We start from the raw sequence: 20636 nt of genomic DNA on the forward strand, positions 1-20636 counted from the left end.
CCTTCCTCTAGAACCAGTCCCCCAAGTTACAACCTCGTCCTTTAAAGGAGCCAGTCCAAATTCCCTCTGAACATCAGACCAGTTTGGACCCTCACACCTCCAACGGTAACTTCACAGCAACGTAATGGCAGAATCTCAGAAAATTCTGATCGGACTGTAAAACTCCATTCCCAAACCTCCTTGCCCCTTGGACCTGATGGTGTCAGTTATCCTGCAACTTCTAAGGGCAACTCCAGAACAGGACTGAGGTTTGAAGGAGACAGTAAATGGGACATAGTCACTGTATGAGGAGGGTGCATGTCTGGTGGGGTTGGGGTGAGGTGGGGAACAGGGCAGTGGAGATGGAGTAAATAGCCCTAGACTTTAACATTTTTTCCACCTCTGGGACTGGTAAGAGATAAATTCCCAGGGCCCTACCTGGTCACCTTGGCCAGCATTCTTCACTGAGTTTTTTTCTGGATAGATCTGATTTGGGCCAGCAGCAGCAGGTCTGTACACAGTTACGGAGAGCCTCGGCTCTGGGTGACCATGAGACCCAAGGATTGACACAGATGAGGTCCCAGGGCCAACATGGACCATCTGGCTCCTAAGGGGGCCGGGGGACCCCTGCTGTACATTGTGGTAGATGGCTGAGATCAGGGTTTCCGGCTTCTTTTTGAAAGGGAGGTCATGCCAATGAGAAGATACAGTCCACAAAGCTGACACAGTGCCTTGATTTTGATGGCCACGCTGCCGGATATTCAGACCCAAGCAACTATAAAACCAAAGGAGGGAAGGTCTTGGATTGGAGAGGGAATGAGTAATCAAGTCTTTGCAATGAACATCGCCCTGCGGGGGGAGGTAAGCTACAGAAAGCAACCAGTTACCCAGCTACATGGACCTGTCCTCAGCCCTGACTCGGGAGGGATAATGGACCTACAGAGTTTTCCCACTTCCACCCTTTCTGGGGACTTAGCACAGGCCATCTCTGGAAGGCGCTGCCCTCTCTCATCTCATATAAAGGAGTTCCTGCGGCTGCCGGGTGAGAGGCGGAGGATAGGTGTTCACCACTCCGAGGGGAGAGAGTTCCGCTCCCGGCCCCACCAAGACAGTGGGTGACCCTGGGGCTTCTCGGCACTGTGTCCCTGGCCCGGCCCAGCGCCCGCCACCGGGGCGGCCCAGCGCCGGCAGCTCCGGAGAGCAGCCCCAGGGCCGGCCGGCATCCCGGAGGCGCCTACCTGTATCTCTGCTTCACCGACTGCTTCTCCGCCGACTTGCAGACGTGGCCCGCGTAGTAGAGCGGGAAGAATAAACAGTTCCAGTTGGTGGCAAACCACGTGAGCGTGAAGGGGGCATCGAACTTGCCGAAGGTCAGCTTGGCGAGCTGCGTGGCGCCCGCCCAGGAGGAGCACACGCACAGCACCACCGCCACGCCCCAGAAGGTCTTCCGCAGCCGCGCGCGGGAGCATCGCCAGCAGCGGCGGCCCGCTCTCCCGCCGGCCTCCGCCCCCGCCGGCGCCGGGGCCTCCGCCGGGCCCGGGGGGTCCCGGGGGCGCTCCTCCCCTGGGGGAAGAGAAGGGGCGGTTAACGGGGGCCTCCACACCTTCCCGGAGGGCGGCCAGGACCCAGGGGTGAGCAGGAGCGGGAGGGCAGCCACCCCACTGCCATTGTCATAGCCGGCCACCCTGGGGAGGGGAGGGGAGGGGGCGGTGGGGGATGGGGGGCGCGGAGGCAGCTTCCCCAAACAGAACTTCAAAAACATTGGAAAAAAATACAAAGGAGCTTATTTACAAAACAGAAATAGACTCACAGACAAAGAAAACAAACTTATGGTTATAGGGGGTGGTGAGTGGGAAGCGATAAACTGGGAGTCTGGGATTTGCAGATGCTAATTAATATATATAAAATAGATAAACAAGTTTCTACTGTACAGCACAGGGAATCATATTCAATATCTTGTAGTAACTTCTGGCGAAGAATATGAGAACGAATGTTATGTATGTTCCCATGTGACTGAAGTATTGGGCTGTACACCAGAAACTGACACAACATTGTAAACTGTACTTCAATAAAAACATGCTTTAAAAAAAAGATGCTAAGAAAGTAATCTTAAAAATTCTCATCACAGGAAAAACAATTTTGTAACTATGTATGGTGACAGATGTTGACTAGACCACCATGCATACACATATTGAATCAGTATGTTGTACACCTGAAACTAACATAATGTTATCTGTTGATTATACCTCAATATAAATCAGCTTGAACAAAGAAAAAAAGACGTTTTCTGTGGTTTTCTTCTCCTCTAGAATTGATCTTCCAAACATGGATCATGGTAACCTTAGTTTGTTTTCTATGTCTGTGAATGTTTCTGTTTTGTAAATAAGTTCATGTGTATTATTATTGTTTAGATTCAAAGGGAAGGGGGGAGGGATAAATTAGGAGTACAGGATTAAGGGAGACCCACTACTGTATATAAAACAGATAAACAACAAGCATTTACTGCACAGCACAGGGAACTGTATTCACTATCTTCAATATCTTGAAATAACTTATAATGAAAAAGAATCTGATATATATCTGCATCGCCTTGCTGCACACCTGAAACTAACACAATATTGCAAATCAACTATACTTCAATTAAAACGAAAAAGTATGGTTCATGGGCTGGCGACATCAGTGCCACCCCCAGCTTGCTGGAAATGCAGAATCCCCAGGTCCCTAGAATCAGACTCTGTAGTTCAACAGGTGATCTCTGTGCACATCTGGAGACTTGAGGAAGACTTCTCCAGAACACACAGGGTGGCTGAAATATTTCCCACGTGTCAGCTCACCCGGACTGATGTGCTCCTGGGTGCTGGGCACTGCTGGGGGCGGGGGTTCCCACCTGACGAGGTCATGGATCTTAACCTTTAAAAGCTCCCCAGACATTGACAGACGTTCCTCCCTGCCTGTTTCTTAGGGGCGTGGATGCCGAGAGTTTCATCTTATTTTGCACTTCGTGTCCCTCTTATTTATTTGCTCTTACTGACTTCCTGCTGATGGCTGTCAGTCTCGCTTTGAAGTGCTACTTAAAAACCACAGCCGCTGGCAGCCGGTGCTATGAAAGGCCTCAGACACTCCATTCTAGAACCGTGTGACTTCTGGAAACGCTGGAAAACGTTGTTCCCAGAGACCATGAGAAGGTGGAAAAGGCCTTCTCTTCCACTGTTTGGTTTTCATTCATGATTGTGTGCATGCCAGTCAGCTGGAAGTTTAAGCAGCGCTGCGGCTTGCGTAAGGTGTGGCTATGGATGGATGCAGGTTTCCAGGAGACAGAGCCTACTTGCCTTTTATAAGTTCAGCCAGGCACTCAGCTGAATGGGGACACTTGCCACTAAAGGGGTACAGAGGATGGGTACAAAAGGTATTGGGGGGCAAACATACTCTGTGTATTTTGTTTAAACTTAATAGTAATTTAAATAGCTCTAGTACAATTAGACCAAGCTTTGTATATCATACTTCCTGAAATATAATAATTCTATGAGGCGAAATCCTGATTCAAGGTAGCCGATTACACAGGTGTTAGCCAACCCAGTCATTCATCGCCAGCCCTGGTGGTATCTCTCAGCCAAAGGTCATCCTAGGCCTTTGTGGCTAGTCAAGGAGCAACCATGTCCTTTACTGGCCAGAATCCTTCTTGACGCCATCTGACTGTGCTTCCTTTACCTGCTCTGTGAGTACTTCACCTCCCTCCTTCTCCTTCTTTTCACGTGTGTATATATCCTAGTCAGAAGCCCCTGGGGACCCAAATGCTCTGAGCTTCTAACAAGCTGTCTGTTTCTGGCAGGGGCTGCAGGGCCGGGAGAAGTGGAGGGGGCAGAGGAAGGCACATTCCTCTCTTTTTACTCAATGCCCTCCCACCAGGATGTCCTGACTATGCTCTCAGGGAATCCCCACAACTTCTGGCCAGTGCAGTTTCAGACAGAAGCACACACGTTTCAGTCGACACACTGATTACCCAGCATTTGGGGTGAGCCCTGAAACCTCTCATCAGGGGGATAATTTTCAAGCAGTGTTGGGGGCTGGGAGGTTTCTGAACGACCAGCATCTACTGTCAAAAACTCATACTGAAAAGATAATTACAGAGGTGAAAGAAAGGTCCACAAAGAAATGAACTGTGGTCTCACGGTACTCACTTGCTATCTAAGAATGGACGCTGGATTCGTGGGTATATGCCCAGGCGTGGGGCTGCTGGGCCACATGGTGGTTCTGTTTTGGGGTTTTTGAGAAACCTCCATACTAATTTCCACAGTATCTGCACCAATCTACATTCCTACCAACAGTGCACAAGGGTTCCCTTTTCCCCACATCCTTGCCAACACTGGTTATTTGTGTTCTTTTTGATGATGGCCATTCTGACAGGTGTGAGGTGGTGTCTCACCGTGATTTTGATCTGCATTTCCCTGATATTGGTGATGTTGATAAACTTCTCATGTTTCTGTGGGCCACCTGCTTTTTTCTCTTTTGGAAAAACGTCTGTTCACCTCTTCTACCCATATTTTAAATGGATTGTTTGTTTGTTTGCTTTTTAATTGAAGTATGGTTTATTTAAAATGTTGTATTAAAAAAAAAAGAATGGACACTGGAAGAGGTTGAACAAATTCAGGCTCACGGCATGTTTTTTTCACCTAGTTTTTCATTATGGAAAACGAACAGTGAGAAGATGGTGAGATCTGAAACCCATCACCGCCTTACCCTACTGTGACACCCAATAAAGATGCCCCATCTTGCTTTGGTCAGAGTCACAGTGGAAGAAACGGCCAGGTTGGCGGAAGGGACTGCCACAAATACGGATATTTACCCTCCTTTCTTTAGGAGGTAAATATACACTACCCATGCCCCAGCGTCCATGACAAACAGAGCAAATGAGTTAAAGAATAAATGTAGAGTGGCATGATGAACTTGGTCAGCAGATACATTTATTCTCCGCAAATACATCCTGTAGCAAATACACATGGTTCCCTGGGTCATTGTCAACGAGCCGTCCAGTGTATGCTCAGAGGGAAGGAATTACACTGAGGGGAGCAGTATCCTGTCTCAAAAGCCTCTTAACGCTTCCAGCGCAGGAAGCGTCTGTTGATTTTCCCTCCCGTCCTAAATTGTAAGTCAAGCCATTCCTTTGTGTTTGGTTTCACCCCGGTATCACAGCCCAAAGAGGCAGTGCCAAATGCCACCAAGAAATCGGCGCTGAATTAGCCTCACACCGTCTCCTGTCCCAGCTCCTCTGACCATTATTAACACAACTAGAAATAGTACTTATGTCATCCTCGCTCTCCGACACCCCCTCCCCACTAACATTCCCCAAACTTATGATCTTGAAACTTCCATCCTAACCTCGCACTTTAGCCAAGAGTTCTGGGAGCAACGCGAGGCAGATGGCAGACCCTGGCCCAGTGGCTGTGCCGACAGACGCTGTGATTGTGGACCACGCATCTCCCTTTGACTGGGTTGCCTCTAAACGCTCTGTTTATGTCACTTAACTCACTCAGAAGCCCGAGGAGACAGGCGGGCTCTTCCTAGTTCTGTTACTGGAGTTGCTTTCATTGAGCATTTTGGAGAAAGCTGCAGTGTGTGCGTGTGCGTAGGGGGAGTGCCCTCTTGTACACACGGCATGCTGAGATACAACCACACTGTCCGTGAACTTCCATCCTGAGCTCTGTCTCCGAGCCGGGCAGTTTACTGAAACTACGCATCAGCCATGCCTCCTGCAAAGTCACACTAGATGCCCGTCTCCTAGCAGGGATTTATCAGACATTCACACTCTTATGGTCGAGAAGAAGCAGTTCCTAGAGGAAATGTCTGCCCAGCAGAAGGAAACTCTAGGTCATAAGGGGTGAGTTGAAGGTCTGGTTTAGCTGCTAATGCATCCTGGGACAAGGCAAGTCCTCTTCTCATGAGCTGCCCACAGCTTTCCCCTGAGGAAATGATGAATTGCGTGCTTTTATGTTTATTTAGTAAAAGTCATTTCTACAATAAGAAAGCAAGAAACATTGGAAAATAACTCTCTCAACTTAAAGTTCTCATAAAATGGCTCATCCAAACTTCCAAGAGGACAAAAATTTTTTTTCTGAGTTCCCCTGAGAATAAGTGGGCCCTTATTGACTTTATGAAAAAGTGTCCAGGAAGTTTTGCACTGAGAAGGTGCCAGAGTCATGTCTTAGGGATGACAGACCCTGGGCTGGGATCAGAGACCACCTATGGGCTGGCGGGGTCCCCGCCTCTGGAAAGCAGAGGAGATGTCACATGAACAGAAGAGAAGGTGCCTCTCAGTGACATCTCCATCAAGAAGATCCGTACAGTTAATTTCTTAAAGCTTTTTCGAGGCATAATTTTCATAAGCATAAAATTCACTTATTTCAGGAGGACAATTCACGATTCTCAAGACATTCACAGAGTTGTGAAATTGTCACCACCATGCAATCTGAGGACATTTCCCCGCCTCGGTGAGTCCACACACCCATCTGTAGTCACTCCCCACACCCACCCCCAACCCCAGGCAACCACAAATCTGCTTTCTGTATCTACGGATTTGCCTACTCTGGGTATTGCCTATAAATCTATAAACTTTTGGATCTGACTCCTTTCACTTAGCAGAATGTATTTGGGGTTCCTCCATGTTCTAAGACGTGTCTGTAGTTCATTCTCTCAGTGGCTGGGTCACATTCCATGGGGGTCTTCCATATTATGTTTATCCATTCATGAGCTGATGGACGTGTGTGTAATTTCCAGCTTTTTGGCTACAGTAATAATTCTATCCTGAACACTCCCATGAGTCTTTCTGTGGATGTTTCTGTTTCTCTTGGGTGGACTAGTTAACATTTTTAAGCCACTCATCCAGCAAACACTTATCGACACCTACTGTGGGGCGTAAAGCAGACACACTCTCCCCTAGTAGAACTTGCTTAGTCCAAGTGGCAGTGCTTAGAGTGACCATGTCATGGAGGGTTCAGTGTCTCCAACTCTGACCAAATAGGACACAGCTAAGAGCTGCTCTGGGAACAGAGCCCCCTCCCTTTTCTGTTTCTGGAGTGCCCAGGAGGAGAGAGCCTGATGAATAAGTTCCCATTTATTGATCACTGATGCATATACAAGTTCAGGGCCTGGCCACCCAAACTAAATAGCTTTTATAAAACGAGGAGCTTGGAAGAAAGCTTCTATTTCCGGCCATTTGCAAGTGTAAGTCACTTCCCAAAAATGCAGTTGGGGTGTTGCTTATCTCATCTACTCATTAAATACTTGCTCAGTGAATTTATGTGTGATTTTTTTTTTTAAAGCAGTGCTTCGGAGGAAAGGAAGACACAAGTATCAGGCCACCAGAGGCCCCAGGTGTCCCCAAAGCAATCTTCATGTCACATTTTCTGACCACGATGCCCACCTGCACTTGCCAGACCACCTGTTTGGGTTCCTGGACTTTGGGTCAGAAAAATTGCCACTGTTCCTACACACGAAGGCCTCAGCCACGCTCCTGAGTGGTACTGGTCCCTGGGAAAAAATGGAACCCACAGATAATTATAGCTGACCCCCAGTAAGGGAGAAGAAGGCACAGGGAAGTAAAGGGAACAGCGACAGTTAAACACCCAGTTTACATGTCCTGCTCTTGCCGGGAGATAACATACCTTTTTTAACCTGTTTTAATGTTGGTGGAGGGTGACTAGTCTTTTTTTTTTAATTTTTGAAATTTTATTTATTTTTATTTAATTTTATTTACTTTTTAAATTTTGTTGGGGGGAGGTAGTTAGGTTTATTTATTTATTTTTTAATGGAGGCGCTGGGGATTGAACCCAGGACCTTGTGCATGCTAAGCACGTGCTCTACCACTGAGCCACCCGCTCCCTCGGAGGGTGACTATTCTCGCTTTGCCAGTGGAGCAGCTGAGGGTCGACAGTTGCTCTCCCACGATCACAGGGTAGTGACGGGCAGAGGTGCGGTACAAGCACCTGTCTGACTCCAGAGCATTGACAGGGATGGAGAGCACCCTCATTCACCCCTGGGAAGGTGATTCGGGCCACGGTGCTGACCACCCCAGTCAGAACTGCCCATCACTAAGGCGGGCCCTCAAGTGCCCAACAAGACAGCCTCCACTGTTAAATTTGGAACAGCCTGAGTCTGTATGGAACTCTGGGCTGGGACCCGCCACTACAGAATGAGGGCTCTTGTGGACTGTTTGTGTGCTCCGCAATTTATATGTTAAAATTGTAACCTCTGGGATGGCTGTGCTTGCAGATGGAGACTCTAGGGATGTAATTAAGGTTAAATGAAGTCATAAGGGTGAGGCCCTGGTCCGATAGGGTTGGTGGCCTTGTAAGGAGGGATGAGGGAACCCTCATTCCCTCACTCTGCTCTCTCTGTGAGCACGCAGAGGGAAGGCCATGTGAGGACACAGCCAGGAGGTGGCCGTCTACAAGCCGGGAAGAGTCCCCACCAGAAACTCAACTTACTAACAGCTGGTTCTTGGACTCCTGGCCTGTAGAACTAGGAGAAAGCAAAGATCTGTTAAGTTATCCAGGCTGCGGTACTTTGCTATGGCAGCAAGCCACTGACCCGAGGGCGTGACACAGGAGAGCGCTGTGCACATGAGGGTGTGAGGCACAGGCCCGGAGCTGCCACCGCACAGAATCGGATGCAGTGACAAGCGGTGGCTGAGTATTTATTTTTATATCTCTTAGGAGAAGAAATAACTGCCCTGGATTCCTAGCTGGGAACCATCAGATGCTGCCCCTTACTTATTTGCCGCGCGCCCCACTCCAGCAAAGTCGTCTTTAAAAACCAAAGTTCTTTCCCTGGTGCGGATACAGAACTGGGAGGTGAGTGAGGGCTGCTTTTGCAGGGGTGGAGTGGGGCGGCAGGAGGTTCTTCCCAGATTCCCCTGAATTCTACCGGACAGTCGGGCCCAGATCTGCTCACCCTCTGGCCGTCACCACCACCTCAGTAAACAGACGCCTGTACTGGCCTTCTGTCCCCACTCCTCACCTCCTTAGAGGTCCCCGAATAACACCAGTGTCTGAATCACATGTCTCCTGCAGAGCATTTCAGACAATCCTGGAATTTACACAGCCCGAGGCCAGCGTGACTTAACTAGAAGAGGGGTAAGCTTTGATGATGCCCCTGGCGCCTGGGGGAAGGAAGGGCCATGCGGCCCTGGGAGGGGAGCAAGGGCCCTGTTTTGAGATGTGGTCTGAAGGCACCTGGGCTGGAGGGGATCTGTTTTAATCTGCCTGCCTGCTAGTCATGATCTGTGCGCCTCCCAGAATCTCACCGTTTTCACCGCTGGGCACATCACACCTCCCTGTACACAGCAGGCGCTCACACAAGCACTGCCTTAGAAGCACTGTCTTCTAAGACACACCACTAGTTCTTAGCAGAGTCTTGTATCCTACGTACATCTCTAAGGCAAGACTGAACGTGCTCAGTTAAGGACCCAGGTGGGGTAGGCCTTAAGGTACCCATGAGTCCTCCTTGGCTTTATCTCCTCCCTGAAGGCGAGCCTCCTGTACCGGGTGATGTGGCTGAGCTCATCCCAGGCAGAGAGGTTTTGCTGTGGAAACACCCGGGCTAGCCACCAGCAAAATTAGGAAGTCACACCGCTCCCCTTTGGGGTCTTTCTAGACCTCTTTGGTACCACCCATCATGGGGGCCTATCTGGAGTCTGGTGCCTTCCTGCTGCTGAAGATTCCTGGGGCAAGTTGTGCTCACATAGCTGGTTTTTCCTTCCCTGCTCAAATGCCAGGTCCCACCCTGGAAAGTGTGTGCATTTGCATGAACACACAACACACACACACACGCACGCACGCACACACAAACAGGCCAAATTTCTTGCATGTTCTGGGCCTCATCCCCCTAGAGCTCTGCTCTCCGACTCGAGCTAGAGAAGGATTTTAATCAACTAAACCAATCTGCTACTTAATAGACTCGTGGAACGTTACTGCTAAAAGGGCCAATGGAAAATCTAGTCTTTTTTTTCCTGGAAGATCTATTCTAAACCCCTTTCTTTTCAGAAGAGAGGCCCAGGCCCCAGGTGGTGAGGAGACAGGTTGGAGACATTCATGAGCCAGTGGAGGAGCAGGACCCCGCGGACGGTCAGCATCCTGCCCCTCACACTGGTCATTCCCTGAATACGCTTTCCCTGAGTCACATGATGTCTTAACCAGTGAGAACAATAACTAGCCAAGAAGGCTTTTAAGAATTACATCTCCTCTTGGCTCTCCAATATGGCTCCTCTGAACCCTCCCCCACCTCGGCCAGCCTTCAGTCCTCACCCATCATTTCCAGCAGAGGCTGCTGCTTCCTACACTAGGAAGAGATCAAAGACACCTGCTCAGGTCCCTGGCCTCCCTGCCCCGCAGCCGCCTGTCCTTCCATGTGTCTTTGCCCTCATCTCTTCCCTTCCCCTTGGCCGGGCGACCCGGCCCTCCTCTGGGAGGGGGGCTCTCCTCCCATGCTCTCTGCCTCCCCAGGACACCGCTGCCTCAATCACATCCTCCTGGGGCAACTCAGAACGTACTGGAATGGGCCTCCTTCCTCGGTTTACCCACACCGGGCTCTCCGAATCTCTCCCCTTCCTCCTAAAGGGAGCGTGCCTTCCTCACTATCTCACTGCCCAGCGCCTTCACCAAATCCCCTGCCCTGCCTCTCTGCTCCCTCCTCCCTCCCCAAGCTCCCAGCCTGCAATCTGATCTGCCAGCAGACCAGCACCTGCTTCAGACTGTTTCTGTAGAGCGGAGGCCTTTGGCTGTGCCTGATACCACCACACCTCCTCTTTCCTGGTCTTCTTCCTGTGGTTTCTGTGATGCCGTATGACCTCAGTTCGGACGTCCCCTCTGCCTCCCCATCTGCCAAACATCTGTGGCCAGCAGGCTTCTGTGCCGGCCCGTCCATCCGCACAGAGCCACCTCTCTCACCTGACCTGTCCCTCAGCCGTCACCACCTCTCCTCGCAGGCCCTTGCCTGCTCCGCTGCACACCTGCACGTGAAGTTCCTGCCCGGCCTCAGACTCCACTGTCTCGGCTGGACACCCCACGTCTCCCCGCAGACCTGCCTCCTCTCCCCTCTTGCTGTCACTGTCAATGGCCTCTTCATCTTCGGCGCCCTCTTGGATGACTCCCTGGCTGCCTTCCTACTTAAACTTGGTGTGGGGGACACTTCGGTATATTTTTTATTCTGTTCTTAATTCCCTTAGTTAAAAATATTTATTGTGATCGATGAAATCACCTTCCTGGCTCATTCTGAACATTGCAGCCGGGCATCTCAGATCCAGACGGTGTCTTCCTCCTCTTCCAGGCCCTTCCTTCTTGTGTGGGTCCCCTCTCCTGAGCCCAGCATTCAGGAGGCCTCCAAGTTTGCCCGTGGTCAGCCTGGCCCCTGGCCCCTTCCTCCCCTCACTTCTTTTGATAACCACCCACAGGTCTCTGCCAAGTGCCATCCTTTCCTGACTCTGCGTCTTGGTCTGTGGAGCTGCCTCTGCCAGGAACACTGTGTTCTGACCTCTTACCGATGACAGCAGAGGACAGAGGGACAGCCTCTACCAGGGCGCCCCGCTCATGCTCCCAAAAGACCAATCGCAATGACGATGTAGTCATCACCTGGAGTCTGGCGATAAGGCTTCTGAGGCCACATCCAGGCTCGGCAGGAAAGAGCTTCCTGTTAGATTAAGTCATTCTGGCAAAGCAGCGGGAAAAGGTGACGAGCCCACTGCGTGGTGGCCACCTGCGTCCCAGCCAGCAGTGAGCTCGCCCTCTGCTGAAACTCACCATTTCTTTCACGGTCCTTTCATGGAATGAAAAAAAATTAATCTCCACATGCAATCATTATTTGCATGCGTTTGGGACAGCTCTCCCTTGCTGAGGTCAAGGTTTATACCTGGCTCCTCTTAGCATCCCCAGGAACTTCCGGTTCATTCTCTTACATATTTTAGGTAACATATTTGATCCATATGTGGATGGTTTCCTGTCACTGAGGTTTCAGGCCCTGCAGAATCCAACCTGGGAAACACTTTGGGCGTGGGAACCCTCTGGCAGGATACTTCTCAAGATGAGACATCTCTCAGGTTGGCCCCCAGCGCTGTGTTCCCAGCATATGTAACAACTGAGCATCCCAGGATGACAGTCCTATCCCTTTAATAGAAACAAAGGAGCCAGACCTTGGGGGCAGCTGAGACAGGCTGACTGCCCTGCACGGGGCACTAAGAACGTCAGCAGCCGGGGGAAAAATAAAAAGAAAAGATGGGTATGAATAGCTGTGGGCCCTCTGGACCCCAGCAGTCCCCAGACCTCCAAGTCACACTGCGGAGGGAGTTTCAGGAGCCAATGTTTGCTGAGCACTTACAAAGCACCTGGCAGACACGGATGTGAAACCTGGCCCCCTCGCTCTCTAATTGCATACCCCTGTGTGAATGATTTCTCTGAGCCTCAGTTTCCGCGTCTGTAAATGGTAGTAACAGTGCTTACCCTTCCTTTGGGAGGCGGAGAGACAATATAACCATCTCTCCTAGCACAGTGCCTGTGACAGTTGTAGGCTCATTAGCAAAAGCTGTTATTCTCATGATTAAGAGGCAGACGTTGTCATCATCATTTCCATGTGAAAGAACTCATCCCCAGAGAGCTTTCATCATTCTGCCGAAGTTCACCGGTTCAGCATGAGAGGCGGGCCCTAACCCAGTCCTTCTAACTCCAAAGCCCTCATTCTTTCCACCAGACTGCATGCTGCCTGCCTCTTGGGGGAATTTACGGCACTGTTCTCAGCCATTAATCCTCCCGAATGTAATTTTACTGAACATGAATTAGCGGGTTGTGAATAGAGGTGATCCAAGTAAGTATCACTCTACTAAAGGAGTGTTACTGATCAATATTCAGTGTCTGAGTCCGGTGGAAAAGCCAGGGAAAAATGGGAAGCCAAGATACACTGTCAGATAAAACAGACGCCAGCAACCTGCCTGGAAGACGCTTTTCGAGCCTCAGCTCCTGTCTGAGGCCCAGCTGCTTGCTCCCTCCTTCTCGTGCGTTCTGGCCAGGCCTGTGCGCACACCATCCCTCTGCCTGAAGCAGCCTCCCCTCCCCGGTGTGCTTGAAAAGTTACCTCAACTCAGGTGCGATGCCTCTCCCCACGATGCCCTCCTCTGAAAGTTCTTCTCAGATTACCCAGTTCTAAGTGTCCCTGCCATACTCTGTTCTCAGCTCTGGACCAGAACTTACTATGTTGACCTGGATGGCTTATTCATCTCTGGGTCCTGAAACCCCTTAAAAGAACGAAGCTAGGATTGCCAATTTCTGCATATCCAGAGTTTTGCTAAGTAAACCCAGGACACAGTGCAAGGTCGGATGAGGTGTCTGTTGAGCCAATGAAGTCAGCCTGTCCACCTCCTGTGTCTGAGTTCACCCGAGCATCGTATTTTCTATTTTGGTTTTATATGCACCACATGCTGGTGCCTTCTTGCCTCCCCTTAGAAGACACACTGCACGAGCTAATAAATATTCCTCACTGGCTGCGTTCCGCCACTGTGGCTGGGTCTGCCACCCACACAGAAACAGCCACAGTATGGGGACCACCTTATCTTGTGCATCCAAGGCAAAACAGAATGATTCAACACTTCTAAAACAAGCACCCAAGATGCAAATGGTTTCAAAAAATAGACCGAAAGCCAAACTGAACACAAATACCAAGGGAAAAAAAACCAGGCCGAGAGAAAGAGCCACAAGGAGGGCCAGGCATGCCAAGGGCAGGTTCCACCAGGCCCTGCCCTGCAGACGTGCTGACGTACACAGAGGGAGCCTGTACAGAAAGGGGACTGGAAGCCTTCTTGCGTCACTGCAACTCTGCAGATGCTTCCAGACGCTGTCCCCACACATGCCCTCTTTGAGAGCAGCGAGAAGGTTCGCTGAAGGTGTGAGACAGTCTGGGACGGGAGGATTTCCAGACATTTATTAAGTGTCTACTGTGCACCAGGCGCGTGCTGGGGACCGTCACTCAGCTACCTTGCTGCACTCCCCCCAAGTCTGCTGAGCTCGATTCTTCTGTTCTAGAGCCCAGGAAACGGGGGCTCAGCGTTTATGATTATACACATCAAACTGCACAGCAGGGAGAGCGCGGTCCTGATCCCCCATCTGTCTGATTCTCAGTTTAACACACTTTCCATTATCCACAGACATTTACCTGCAAAGGATGGTTAAGAAGCCAAGCCCACGGTTTGCTATGGCTGTCCATGTGAACAAGAGGTGCGCAGCTCACCTGGCAGTGGCCCTGAGGGAAGTGGCAGAGGGGTTCCTCATCTTCACACCCTGAAGGCAAAGCCCAGGCCTGGCTGGAGAGGGGCATCCGCGCTGAGCACGTCACCCCCTACCTCCTGCGGCACATCCAAGGTCCAGCGTCCAGCCTTGGAAGTCTCACCATTCACACCCAGCCTGACGCCAAGGACCCCTCAGACGCTTCCTGCCCAAGGGAGTTACCCTGCCACTGGACAGCAGAGTCACCCTGCCCGACTTACACAGTGATGGCAGGCCATCTTCCCATGAAGACCCCATGAATGAGCAGACCCTTCCAGCTTCCCCATGGGAAACAGATATCCGATCCTCCCCACCTTGCACCTTGCAGGGACATCGGGGCAAAGCCCCAGAGCAGCAGGCTTGGAAATGTGACCTCCCTGGGAGAGGTAACACATGCACTAAATTCAGGTAGAGGTGACTAATACCAAGTCTTTCCCAAGATTGGGACAGGGAAGGGGAGGAAACAGACACAAGAAGGAAAAGAAATGACTTCCTAAACGTAGAATATGATGAGAAATAGGTAAGCAGCTGTAGGTTAGTGCGAAGCAATGTTCTGCAAAGCCTGGTTTTTGGATCAGACAGCCTAGGAGTCCCTTCCTGCTTCGCCACCTCCTAGCTGTAGGTCTTGGACCAGTGCTTCCACCTTTCCCGGCCCCACAGTCCTCATCTGTGGTGGTGGTGGGGGGGTCATGGTACAAGGGTGGCTACTGGTTGACCTCTCCTGGTCTTCCTCTCCTGGTTCTCAGTCTCATTGTGACAAACAATTGCTCGAGAGGGAATACAGGGTCCTCAGAAGCCATCATATGGAGGCTCCGAGCCCCTTGGACTCCTGCTTGCACTAGGCTGGTCAATTCAGGAGAAGCGAGGGCCTGGAACTGAGGGGTCGGCTTTCCTCTCCCCGTTGACTGTCCCTTCACAGCCCCGACTTGGCCAACGTGGCCAGCTCTCCGGAACCTCCCTCACGGCACCTTTGCCTCCTGGGAGGAGGAGTTGGGAACTGAGCCTCCCTCCCTCTGCCCCCCCCCCCCCAACCATGGGAAAGCCAGGTCCTCTAGTCCAGCAGGAGGCCGGCTGGGTCTGAGTGAGGCACAGCTCTCCAGGGCCGCTGGGGGGCTCCTCCGTCCCCCAGTGTCTGCCTCCAGTCTCTGGAGGAGGAGGTGAAAGAACGCGTTTCCAGGCTGCTGGTGGCTTGGCGCTCACCTGCTCGCCCTGCACGTTCCCGCGGAGCGGGGCATCACTTGGCTGCCGGTCTGGGGAAAGCTCAGAGCCCGGGGAGGTGGGGATCTCAGCCTGCGGCAGCCAGCTAACCCTCTCCCGCCTCCAGGAGCTGGGCGACACCTCCGCTCTTCTGCCTGCGGGCGGGGGCGGGGGGATGCTCCAAAGCCAGGGGACTCAGGACAGGCCTGGGAGGCGCCGAGGCGCTGCCGCTCCGCCAGCTGCGCGGGGGCCGCCCGGGAAGGAGGCAGCCGGGTGGGCAGCCCGCAGCCCCCGCAGCCGCTCCGGGCCGACGCCACCCCCGCAGGAGGCAGGAGCGCGGCACCGCAGGCGGCGCAGCCCAGGGGCACAGGTAAGGTGATGCGGGACCCCCGCCAGGCCCCTCCGCCCCGGGCCGTTACCTTCCACTTTGGTGAGGGTCAGGACCGGACTGTTGCAGGCGCTGAGCGGGGCCACCCGGGCCGAGTGCTTCTTCATGATGAGCCGTCCGCCTGCAGGAGCGCCGCCGCCGATCGCCTACATCGTGGGGCCGGCTGGAGCGCGCCTCTCGGGCCCGGGGGGCCTCCTCCGGGGAGGAGCGCGAGCGGCTGGCCGCCCCGGCCCTGCCTCCCGGGCTCGCGGCCGGGCTCCGGTCGCCGCGCCGCTCACTGCGGCGGCCGCCCCGCCGAGCGCATGGTCCCGGCCGCGCAGCCACTCCGCACCCGCGCGCACGGCCTCCCGCTCCGAGGTTGCTGCCAACTCCAACGTCACGTCCAAGTGCGCTCCCCGCTCCCACCCCGCGGGCTCACCTGCTCCGCCCCCGCCCTGGGACGCCCAGCCCCGCAGCCCGGCTTCCCCGCTCAGGGCCCGGTCCCCGGTGCCGCCCCGGGTCGGGGCAGCGGGCGGATCCGCACCTCCCCGGCAGCCCCAGCCCTTGAATGAGGCCAGCCAGGAAGAGAGGGGAGGGCTGAGAACCTGGATGGCCTCAGCGTCGCACAAGTTTAAACAGGGAGGTGTTTGGCCTGAGCGTTGCTTCCTCCCTGCGCAAAATCCCAAATTGCTGGTTTACAGGAAGTCAGAAAAAAGCAAAGCTTCCAACGGCTTGCCTTAACTTCTTGGAAAGAATCTAGGGGTACAATATTCTGTCTGACCCCGGTGGATGGCTCTTTTTTGAGAAGATGCCAAGTCCAGAGAAGCAGAGCAGCCAGGAGAAGGCAAAGGCTTGAGAATCCTGTCCCTGCCCCAGTGCCCAGGCCGAGAGGCCAGGCTTCCCGGGAGCCGAGAGAGCTTCATCTCTGCCCAGCTCCTGGGTTCTTGCTGCAGCACCTGATATGGCATCTGCCTCTGCAGGCACTGGTCTCCCTGCTCCCACTCGGACCCACCTGTAAGCTACTGGCCAATGATGCTTGTGATGAAGCAATGACATACCTATTGCTTCACTGGCTGAGTGATTCCTGAGTGACTTCCCGGTCCTCAGGGCATTTATCCCGGGACAGCGCATGATCAAAGGTGCCCTGCCCTCATCCCTGCAGGTAGGATGCACAGGACTTGTGTGACCCCAGAACTCCACGGGCTTTATGGGCGTCTCATTCACGCATGCCTGAGCATCACTTCCCGGTTTTGGTCTCAGTCTCCCCTGGGAATCGGAAGGTTCAGTGGTGGTGCAAGGCGGGTTTTGTTGTTATTGTTAAGTCCTCACCCAGAGTTTCAGAACCTTCCACTATGCCTGGTTTCCTGTCTCAGAGTTGACATTCTGCTCTATGATGTCATTCTCATCCCTCATAAGGGTAACTCAGTGGTGGGGATAGAGGCAGAGAGCGACCTTAGAGCTATAGGATTTCCCTAGCCTGGCATCTACCAGTTGTCTCTGGTGATATCCACCTGCACACCCCCAGATCTCTGGTATAAGTGGTTCCTACAAGTTGCTCTTGCAGGGTTCATGTTAAGACTTGTACTCTTGAACAGTGGTGATGAATAGAATGTATGGCTCCTGGGTTTTTCCAGGGCGTCCCAGGGTCTCTTCCTCATCTCTGGAGCCAAAGAAAGGTTTTTAGGGGCTCCTCAGAGCCCTCTAGTGGTAGCTTCCACACTATATGCCTCTCATAGGGAGCTTGTCCCAAGATTCCGAGATGACACCACAGGAAGTCACTAAGCCATTTCCTTCTTCGTAAAAATTAAGCACAAATAGTTTTTCTAAGTAAAAAAAAAACACCTCATCTATAATAGTCCCATGTGTTGTTGCATCAAGTTCATTGATCAACACTTATAAACACAATACTAAGCACCATATCCTAACAGTGCTCATTTTTTGGGCACTATGTATCGAGTACTGTGTTAATTAAGTTTTACATAAATCATTTCATTCTCTGCTCATATAAAGCTCTGTAAGATCATCATTATCTCGTTTTACACATGGGGAAGCGGAGGCTAAGAGAGGTTAAATAAAATGTCCCAGGTCAGAGTAACTGACTTAAGCAGGGATTTAAATCTACGTATGAACAAATCAAAAGCCTCCCCTACCAATTGCTATGCTATTCTCTTAACATTATAAGTGGAAAATGCGAAAATTCCACAGAAGTATTCCAATTTGGGTGGGAGACCCAAGTCAAGTCGTCTGTAATCCATTTCCTTGCTTGCGACTGCGTGCGGTTTTGAAAGATTCCGTCATGCTCCTGGAGGACCTGACTGTGCTTGTCTGGGTCTCCCCAGGTCTTCCCGCTGGCCTGTCCACACTCATTCCTCTGCCAGGTCACAATGAAAGTGTCTAATAAGTAGTCATCTGAGTAGTTTTTGGATATCTACTTTCTGTGTATCACAATGTACATAAGTACAAATCAAGGAGGTTTTTTTGTTACAGACCCCATTAATTTCACTCATTAATTAATTGTTACCTTGCTCTTTTTGTCCCCTGCAGGATACCCCAGGACCTTCTGATACCTGAGAACTCATCACTTCCCCATCACTGTCAATTTCTGCTTATCCAAGAGTAGGTACCAATGAGCATCTCAACTTCCTCCCCTTAATGTTAAGTACTGAGTAGTTTCTTTTTCTTTTTTCTCTATTCAACTCTATCAGCCTTGTGTGTTCCCTCACCTGGTGTTTCAACCAAAAAAAAACTTACCCTCCCTCCATCCCCCAAAAAACACAAACTTCCTATACTCCTTTTTAAATCAGGAGTCCCTGATGCTTTTCATATGAGCACTGACACTTCCAGCTCACATCCTTCTGGGGAGTAGGTGTGGTGGGGGTGCATATTTAAAACTCACATAAATAAAATTATTATAGAAAGTTAACTGTGAACTGGTGTATGAGCACACACTAGTATGCTGAGAATTCCAACAATTTAAAACTCTAATTTATACAATGGACTACTACTCAGCCATAAAAAGGAATAAAATAATGCCATTTGCAGCAACATGGATGGACCTAGAGATTGTCATTCTAAGTGAAGTAAGGCAGAAAGAGAAAGAAAAATACCAAATGAGATCACTCATATGTGGAATCTTAAAAAAAAGAAAGGAAAAGAAAAAAGAAGACACAAATGAATTCACCTACAAAACAGAAACAGACTCACAGACATAGTAAACAATCTTATGGTTGCCAGGAGAGAGGGTGTGGGAAGGGATAAATTTGGGAGTTTGAGATTTGCAAATGTCAACCACTATATATAAAAATAGATAAAAAACAAATTTCTTCTATATAGCACAGGGAACTATATTCAATAGCTTGTAATAACCTTTAATGAAAAAGATTATGAAAACAAATACATGTATATACATGCATGACTGGGACGTTGTGCTGTACAGTAGAAACTGACACATTGTAACTGACTGTACTTCAATAAAAAAAATTAAAAAACAAAACAGAAAAAACCTCTCATGCTGGAGTTAGGCTATCCCTATCTAACTCGGATACCTAGAAAATCACCAAATTCCCCACTTAACACTCACATCTCCAATGACCTCAAAAAAGGTGCTAATTGTTCTTTCAACAAAGGAAGGACACGATTCCCTTGAATACCAATGGAAACAACACTGCATAAATAAGATCCAGGCAAAAGGATGGGTCCCTTGACCTCTGACCTCTGGTCCTCTTTGGGGGGTATTAGTGTGAGCTAGGAACTGAGGGATGTCATTAAAGTTAGCAATACAGGGATTTATCTGAAAGGTGATCTGGGGTGACAGTTTTCAGGCCGTATTCATTACTAGATCTTCCTCGTCATCTTCTAAAAATGTATGGTATAATGGTTTGCTGGCCCAAGCCAAGCGAAAGTTTCCTCAGCTCTACACGCCATGGCATCTGTGGTGACACAAGCCTGTTCTTTGTCACCAACCCCACCGTCCTGTTCTTTTTCCATCAATGTGGTTGAGGAGGCGCGATATTCAAATGGCAGTTTGTGGCCACCCAGTACCGCAGGCTTGTAGAGAAGAGATGGCTTTTGGGTCCTTCCCTGAACAGCCCTAACACTGAAGGAAGTTCCCCGGAGAGATACGAGGGTAGCCAGCCTTTGATGTAGAACTTACCCACCATGAACCTGGGTTTTGCATTCCTTGTCCTGCCAGTTTAGAGTTTCTAGAATTGTTGGCTCCACCCTCCTCCCGGACTGTGCCTTTTGCCCCGGCCAGTAACAGGAGTGACCACTGTACTGGCTGTTTCTCTTCTGCCCAGGCTCTCTGCCCTCACTGGCTTCATCTCAGACAGAGGAAGTGCTCTGGGGACTAGGACACGGGACTCAAGGTGAGGAGAGGGATCCGATGCCATTTAGTTCAGAAATAGCTGCCTGCCCTGTTCCGGATGATTCATCGACCACAGCTGGCTTCCTGTCTCATCCCTTCGCTCTTCCTGCTCTGGGGGGTGGGAACCAGGATGCTGAGCAACATAGGAGCCCTGTCAATGCCACGGGCAGACCCCCTTAGCTGGTGTCTGTTTCCAGGGGTGAATCGAGGGGACTTGCCTTCAGACTTGGCGTGAAACAAGGGCAGACTATGGGTTTGAAGAGAAGCCACCACCCTCTTTAAAAGCTCCTAAGTGCAGGGCAGGCTGGGACCTGCAGGCAAGGGTCACATTCACTGAGGACCCAGGAGACTCCCATTTGGGCAGACAGTGGTTCAAAAGTTCTTATCTCTGAAGGAGACTCACGGACACAGACAACAAACTATGGTTACC

At 51.1% G+C, this 20636-nt stretch overlaps 1 protein-coding gene and 1 long non-coding RNA gene across 6 annotated transcripts in view; one reads left to right on the top strand and one right to left on the bottom strand.

Annotated features, from left to right (window-relative positions):
• Positions 1–20636, bottom strand: part of SLC35F3 (solute carrier family 35 member F3) — a 230085-nt gene that overhangs the window by 66347 nt on the left and 143102 nt on the right. For 2 of the 5 annotated variants that reach the window (XR_012077239.1, XM_072970945.1), the window contains exons 3-4: positions 1218–1542; positions 418–754 (exon numbers count right to left, since the gene is read on the bottom strand). Coding sequence is in view for 4 of the 5 variants with exons in the window: in XM_072970945.1 (XP_072827046.1) it covers positions 418–754; positions 1218–1542 (662 nt within the window). In the remaining variant the exon portion in view is untranslated. Of the gene's footprint in view, positions 1–417; positions 755–1217; positions 1543–15892; positions 17282–20636 lie in introns of those variants that run through there. The other 3 variants (XM_072970947.1, XM_072970948.1, XM_072970946.1) reach the window with 3 other exon arrangements.
• LOC140699227 (uncharacterized) lies at positions 18184–20202 on the top strand. The gene is made up of 3 exons (XR_012077242.1): positions 18184–18289; positions 18385–18456; positions 20139–20202. It is a non-coding gene; the product is annotated as an uncharacterized lncRNA (long non-coding RNA).

Source organism: Vicugna pacos, chromosome 11 (assembly GCF_048564905.1).
Source record: "Vicugna pacos chromosome 11, VicPac4, whole genome shotgun sequence".
NCBI lineage: Eukaryota > Metazoa > Chordata > Mammalia > Artiodactyla > Camelidae > Vicugna > Vicugna pacos.